The following is a 7565-nucleotide window of genomic DNA, read 5'->3' as shown; positions in this document are numbered from 1 at the left end:
TCATCCCTGGGGCTGTGGCCTGGGCATGGCACAAAGCTGTCATGTCCCACTCTGCTCCAGAGACACCTGCACTTCAGCAGTGGGTGGAAAAAGCTTCCCCAGGGCAGGTTTGTGACCACAAGAGCTGGAAGCCCGGCCGAGCAGCCACAGCCCCTGGCACAGCAGAGCCCCGGGCTCGGCTCCCAGCTGAACACAGGTGCAAGGCTCTGTGTCTGCCCAGCACCCCTTTTTTCCCCGGTGGTCTTGGTTTGTCCCCTGGCAGCAATGGCAGGGGCTGCTCTCAGGTACGGGGACATCCCTGTGCGCTGTGGGATGCTGTGCCCAGGAAACAAAAGGGCCTGACAGCACCCAGCACTCGTGACTGTGCAGCAGAGGAATGAAGCTGGGGCAGGTGATCAGCTAGCGTGACCTGGTACCTCCTGGCTCGCACGCTGGCCCTGCCTGCCCCAGGGCCACAGCACAACATGGCAGGACAGGGTGACGTGACAAGGGGGATGTGGCACACAGCCACCCTGTCCTTGCTGGCCTGTGGGCTGAGGTAGAGCATCCATGTTTGCAACAGTCTGTCACCACCTTGTCACACGAGATGGTTTGCTGCCAGGCACTGGTTTGAAGTGACAAGGACCTGGAGGTGACTGAGTGATGCAGGGTCTGCCCTGCTCACACAGCGCCTTGGGTTTGCACCAGCCCATGTCTGGCTCAGGTAAGTACCGGCATCAGGCAAACGGGTGTCAAGTTATTGGCTCAGGCTGGCCTGGGGCTCCTCTGACAGCACAGGGTAAATAAAAACAGCATGAATATACCCAAACAGGGTCCCCAGTATCCCTGCCAAAGAGACAGAGGGGCAAGAGAAGATAATTCCCAAGGCAACCTTGCCTTGCCCCTTGGCATGTGTCCCTGGTGAATGTGCATGTGTGAAACGGCAGGGAATGGGCCATCACAGCCCTGCAGCCTGTCCCAGACTTCACCCAGGCAAAAACTGACCCATCCTAACAGAGAGAGCAGCAACACTCCGTCATCTGCCTTGTCTCTGCCCCATCCCCATGCAGACCACCCACCCCCACCTGAGTCCCTCTGCGACCACCTGCCCACCTCCATCCCTGTGTCCTTCTTGTACTTTGGGAAGAGCTGCGTGTGCCAGACCAGGGGGAGACCGAGCCTGTGCTCCAAATGTAGCCAGGGCACCCACAGCAACACCCGCTGGATACAAGGGCTGCGCTGCCTTCCGAGCAGGGGACACCGCACCGACAGCGTCCCCTTTGCTGCAGGCAGAGCCCCGAGGGGGACACGCAGCCCCCCACGCCGCTTGGCCCTGCGGGGTGTGTTTGCTTGGCAGCCGCGTGAACCTGCTGCTGCGAGCAAACAAACATGAGCTGGGCAAACGGCAGCGAAGAAAACAGCCCGCGAAGCCGGTGTGGGTGAAACTCTGGGCACTGGCAGGGCAAGGGCTCGACAATGATTAAACTGGCCAACCCAGATTTCCCGGCAAGGCAGCACTGGGCTGGGACCTGGTGGTTCATATTATGCAAATCACCTGGATCTCGGAGCATGAACGTTTCGGGCTGGAATTCCCCTCGGGCCGCCAGATCGCATTACGCCGCCCGTGCTATAAAAGAGGAGACGCAGGCAGGGCTTGCCCATCGGCACCAGGCTCCCCGGGCCCATGAGCAGTGGCTAGCGGCCGGGCAGGGCGCGCTCCGTCTCCCCTCACTGCTCTCTGGATTAGCTGCTGCTCCCAGGATTGCCATCGCAGAAGGTACCAAAGCTTTTTCGTCTGGGGCCTGTTGACATCCCGCAGCCCAGGATGGCTGCTCTGCTCCCCTCTCTGGGCATCTTCGCTCTCGTCGGGGGATGCGCTTGGTCTTTTCTCGCTGCACGCCTGTTCTCCCACCACAGCTGTCAGCCCTTTTGGGGGGCCAGCAAGACAGTGGTCTGGAGGGGCCACGCTCCGGTCCCCAGGTTTTGTCAAGTGAACAGCAAGATTTGGCTCTTCCACAAAGGCCAGGCAGGGGTTTGGTCCCCTCCCGGCTGCAGAGCTGGTGGGATGCACAACTGGCTGAGAGGACTGGAACTGCTGGCACTGAAGCCCCTGCTGCGGGTCGGGCGCAGCGGCTGCGCTGTGGGGCTGGGGGAGTGCCGGGCGGCTGAGCGCCCGTCCCCATGGAGGGGCTGTGCAACACCCTTCTCTGCGACCCACCTGCTTGCTGTCCCTGTGCCCTGGCTGACAGTGGGGCTGGTGAGGCCAGGCTGCTGGGGACCGGGCTCTTCTGCAAGCCCGCTGACGCTGTGTCCCCAGTTTGCTCCGGCTCAGCCTCCCTCGCTCCCGGCCCCCGGGGTGGTGGTGAGTCAGGCCCCAGCCTCGCCGGCGGGTGCTGGGCGGGTGTTTGTGCTGAAGTGACCTGAGAGGTGGCGATGGGTGGAGGGAGGGAGAGCCCGACCTCACCCAGCCAGGTCCTTGGGTTGCTGCGGGTGCTGCGGTCTCGGGTCCCCCGACTCCACAGAGCTGGGGCTCACTGTCGTCTCTCGGCACAGAGCTTGATGGCGGGATCTTGTGAGATCAGCAACATCTTCTCTAACTACATCAGTGCCATGTACCAGCCAGACGAGGTGCAGCCAACCTTGGACATGCTGGGACACCTTGAGGACAACAGCACCCTGGGGCTCAGCGTGCCCACCAGCCAGCCCCTGGCACAGAGCACAGGTAGGACCGGGGGAGCGGTGGTGGCTGCGCAGGGCAGGCAGCATATAAGGCAGCAGTGAGGTGGTGCAGCTGGCTTGGAAGAGCACTGCAAGGTCCTCATCCCACTGGGGCAGGTCAACAGTTTCCACTATGCCTCAGTTTCCCCAAGGGCGTGTTGGCTGAAAGAAGACCCTGAGTGGCACAAGGTGTGGCTGCTTGGAGCACATCAGGTGCATAAGGGGGATGAGGGAATCATCCCAGGCGATGGGCTGCCACAGATCATCAGGAGAGCAGTTTGGAAGTACAGTCCTGGTGACGGGCGTCCCGCTCCGCTGTTATGACCATCATGGGATGGCCCTGGGGGACGCAAGAGGAACATACCAGCAGAGCAGGGCGGATCCCGGCATGAATGGGACAAATGACACTGAAACCAGTGGTGGGTGGGGAGCGTCAGGTTGTTGCTGTCCCCCAGGACAGGAGTAGGGCAAAGCCGGGCAACCCGAGAGCAGGCACTAAGTGCCTGTCCCACAGCCCTCCAAGCACAGGGCCCGCTGTGCCCCATGTGATTGCCACAGGACTGGACCCAGTGCCCTGTCGCTGAGCCCCACTCTCCATCCCTTGCAGACAAGCCAGAGTGGTTCAGTGAGCTCCCGTACTTCTGGACCAAGGTGCAGGTGCTGGAGTGGATCAGCTACCATGTGGAGAAGAACAAGTATGACGCCAGCTCCATCGACTTCTCCTGCTGCAACATGGACGGGCATGCACTCTGCCACTGCAGCAGGGACCAGATGCGCCTCATCTTCGGGCCTCTGGGGGACGAGCTCTATGACCGCCTGCACGAGATCAGTGAGTGTCCAATGTCCCCTTCATCCCCAGGCCTGGCAGCTCAAAGTGTGAGGCTGAGAATTCCCCACCAGCCCAGGATCTCTTGCTTCCCAGGCACCGTGCAGGGTTGCCTGGGGGAGGTTGCGCTGGGGAGGCTGCACGGGGGGATGTGGGGTCACAGACCAGGGTCTGGGCAGGGCTGGACGCAGGTCCCAGTATGTACCATTCCTCTCCATACTGAATAGGCATCGCTAATCCCAGTCACCCCACCCCTGCAGCCTCTGATGAGCTGAACTGGATCATTGACTTGCTGGAAAAAGAGGATGCGACTTCCCAAATGTTCCTGGACTCCAGCCACCTTGGTAAGAGGGGGCCCTCAGCCAGGCCTTTGCCCCAGGGACCACATGCTGATGCATTGCTGACCCTTTCTTCCCTTCTCTGCCCCTCTCAGAGCTGGGAAATTCCTGTGCCAAGGACTCCCTGGAGGACGTGAAGCCCACAAATCCTTTCCTATCCACAGACTTCACCTGCTTGCCTGGTGCCATGTCCCCAGGCAGCTCCGATATCTCAGGTCAGTGTTTTGCCCAGCAGAAAGCTCCCTTTGCTTCTGCTGATCTGGGAAATTGGTGGGGAACTGCCCCCCTGCCAAGGGTGGGTTTGGATCTTGCACTGGGTGCCCGCAGGGGTCTGGATGGGGACCGGGCAGGGAAAACCAAGGGAAAGTATCTCCAGAGGCCAGCAGCCAGTGGTCTGAGCCGTGTCCCTTTGCCTCTCAGGGCCTGTGATGTCCCACAGCCCCAACTCCCAGGACTCCGGTGGAAGTGACCTTGACCTTGACCCCACGGAAGCAAAGCTCTTCCCTGACGGTGAGTTATTTTCTTCCCACCAGGAGCTGGGGGAGGAGGGTTTGCACCCGGACGCTTCCAGCAGCTGCAGAACATGTCCTGTCTGACAATGATTTAAGGACAAACAGCAGAACTTCCATCTTCCCACGGGGAAGGAAGGAGGGGATGGGTTTTCTGTGTGCCCTGGGCCTGTTTCTCTCCATTGAGCACAGTGATGGTGCGGGCTCTGGGTCAGAGCTGGGACAGCCAGGGCAGCAGTGCGCTTGGAGGGAAGGGGTGGGTGGTGGCAGCTGGGTGAAGGCTGCAGACAGAGACCCTGGGCACTGAAAGCTGTGCTAGTGTTGATTCCAGCTGGTGATGATGCTGGGAGTACCGAGGATACAAGGAAGCAGCAAGGTTTGGGGAATGAACAGTGTACTGCCCTAAGTATAGTGGCACGGAGGAGGGTGGGATGAGGCTGGGGGGAATGGAGAGACCTCGCGCTCAGGGTAATGGCTCCCTGGTACCTGGGCCTCAAAAGAGTGTGCAGCCCCTGATATTTCCCTCGCCCCCAACTGCTCTCCCTTGTGCCTCTGTTCCTGAGGAGGCCCAGGGTGGGGGGAGCTGCAACCCCCCAGGTTCTGCACAGCGTAACTTGTCCCCTTGTCTGTGTCACAGACGGCTTTACAGGGAGCAGAAAAGGGGACGGCAAACATGGCAAGCGGAAACGGGGACGACCCCGAAAACTCAGCAAGGAGAGCAGAGACTGCCTGGAGAGCCGGAAGAGCAAGCACTGTACGTGGACCTTCCATCCTGGGAGCATGGACTGCCTCCCCCAGCTTGGGTCTATGGGGGGCAGACGGGAGGAAGGGCCATGTCTGCTGGACATGCCCCTTGACAACGAGGGTTTAGGGAGATTCAAAGTGCAGGGACCTGCAGGATCTCCCCTCCTCTACAGCTTGCTCTCCTCTTCCAGCCCCAAGAGGTACCCACCTGTGGGAGTTCATCCGGGACATCTTGATCCACCCCGAGCTGAACGAGGGGCTGATGAAGTGGGAGGACCGGCAGGAAGGTGTCTTCAAGTTCCTGCGCTCGGAAGCGGTGGCTCAGCTCTGGGGCCAGAAGAAGAAAAACAGCAGCATGACCTACGAGAAGCTGAGCAGAGCCATGCGGTAAGTGGCTTCCCCTGTCCCCTGGGGGGACCTGCCCCACAGGACTGGGTCAGACCCACCAGGGCTCAGCCTGGATTCCCCACAGCACCTCCCCAGCACATAGGGCTGCATCCAGAGCCCTGATTCTACCTCCATCTCCTACAGATATTACTACAAACGAGAGATCCTGGAGAGAGTCGATGGGCGACGGCTTGTGTACAAGTTTGGGAAGAACTCCAGCGGCTGGAAGGAGGAGGAGGTGCTCAACAGGAACAAGGAGCTGTAGGAGTCCTGGACGTGCTGGGGTCTGACAAGCGCCTCTGGGCCAGACCCAAGCTGGGCTCCTTGGCAGGAAACTTTGCCTGCAGCTCTATCTGCAGCTGCTGCCCCGTGCAGCGTGTGAAGCTCCGACCCTTGCATGGGCACGCTCGTGCATGCTGGTGACTGCTGGCACTGAGGTGTTTAAAGCTAATATTTTAGCTCCAGTAGGTTGTTGCAAACCGCTGATTCCCTCACTGGATTTGTACCTCTGACTGGAGTCACAGTGACGTTGGCTGTTTCAAAGCCTTGACAAATGAGAAGGGGAAGAGAAGTTCAAGTGGCAGCTGGCACCGCAGTGAGAGCCCAGCAGGTCTCCTGCTGTCACCCGCCTCCTGCCCGGGCAGAGGGGCAGCACCATCTCACCTGTGATCGGACAGACCTTGTCCCAGCTACAGGGTCCTCCCTCATCCCTGCTCGTGCTGAAGGTGCCCACTGTCCTGTTTGCTCTGCGTGGGACAGGTGAGGCAACTGTGCAGCAGCTTCTCCATGTGGCACCTGCTGAGAGAAGATGGGAACACTGTGGAGCTTCACCTGGCCCTGGAGAGCCCTCAGGAGGGAGAGGACTTGGGACAGCAGGGTCAGTCTGCATTTCCAGCCTGGCTACCTGTATCTGGAAACAGGCTTTTTCCCCAAAAGTAGCTCTAATTTATGTAAGACCAACAAAAAAAGCACAAAATTAATGTACAGATATATTTTTTCATGAGTAAGATTTCCCACGTGAGAGTGTGCGTTGTGGGGAACACACGTGTCTTGTGGCAGGCGGTGATGCTCAGCCGGACTGAAGCGATGTCACGGGGCACAGACTGGCTCTGTGTCAGCCACAGGAGGGGATGCCAGCCCAGGCAGGCACCCAGCAAGTGCATGTGGTTTCCTCCTTTTCAAATGAGAACATAAGAGGAATAAATTGTTGTTTGGTTTGTTTTCTTTTTGTACCTTCCTGTCATTGTGCTTGTTTTTCTTTAAAAAAGGGGAACAGACCCCTGTTGCCTGGGATGTCCCATTTCAGGAACTCGTCTGCCACCTTCCCCCCTGCTTGCTGTGGCCTGGACTTGCCTGGTCATCCTGGCACAGGGACACAGGGTGTTCCTTAGGGTGAGGGGGCGGCTTGTCCCTAGGCTGGTGGGAGGGAGATCTGGAGGCCTTGTCTCAAAGCCAGCCCTGCAGCGGCATTCATACCTGCTCCTAAACCTTGTCCCTGCAGGAGTTCAGCCCTGGCACACACCTTTGCAGGAGCACTGTGCTGCTTAGGAAGCCCAGGCCACTGCTTCACCATGACATGGGTAACAAAAAGTGGGTCCAGGGGCTGGGGCAATCACAGACCATGCTGCAAGTCTCCTGTTTCACTTCCGAACTCCTGGTGGCCGTGGCTCTTGGTGCCCTACTCCTTCAGGCTGTGGGCTTAGTGGCAACCAAAGGAGTTCCTGAGGATGCTGCAGTGGCAACAAGGACATGACCCACCGGCTTTGCCAGTGGCAAGATGTACCCACGGGGCAGATCCAACCTCTTTTGGGTGGGTTCAACTGCTGTTTACAGGAGGAGTTTCCTTGCTGGTCCAGCTGGGATGCCTGGTCCCCTGTGGGCATGCCATCAACACCCTTGCAACTGAGCAAGGCGTAAGAGGGGTTCTGCAGTCGTGTGCAGTCCTGGAGATGACAAAATCATATAGAAGACCTCCATCCAAGTCCTTCTACTGTGCTGGGCTGAAGTTGAGCTGCTCCCAGATCTACTTGCTGAGATGCGGCAATCAGGGTTACCCTGTGGTGC

At 59.2% G+C, this 7565-nt stretch overlaps 1 protein-coding gene across 1 annotated transcript; it reads left to right on the top strand.

Moving 5' to 3' along the window:
* Nucleotides 1-2538: 2538 nt before the first annotated feature.
* ELF3 (E74 like ETS transcription factor 3) lies at nucleotides 2539-5766 on the top strand (the record flags this gene model as incomplete). Its single annotated transcript, XM_080358117.1, has 8 exons — nucleotides 2539-2701; nucleotides 3305-3526; nucleotides 3784-3867; nucleotides 3957-4076; nucleotides 4282-4371; nucleotides 5008-5124; nucleotides 5306-5501; nucleotides 5646-5766. 8 exons carry the CDS (start codon nucleotides 2539-2541, stop codon nucleotides 5764-5766), a joined length of 1113 nt encoding a protein of 370 aa, XP_080214243.1.
* Between the last annotated feature and the right edge of the window lie 1799 nt (nucleotides 5767-7565).

Source organism: Nesoenas mayeri (genome assembly GCF_963082525.1).
Source record: "Nesoenas mayeri genome assembly, chromosome: 23".
Lineage (NCBI taxonomy): Eukaryota > Metazoa > Chordata > Aves > Columbiformes > Columbidae > Nesoenas > Nesoenas mayeri.
Note: the sequence above shows the minus strand (reverse complement) of the source record. Positions and strands in the feature narration are given on the sequence as shown.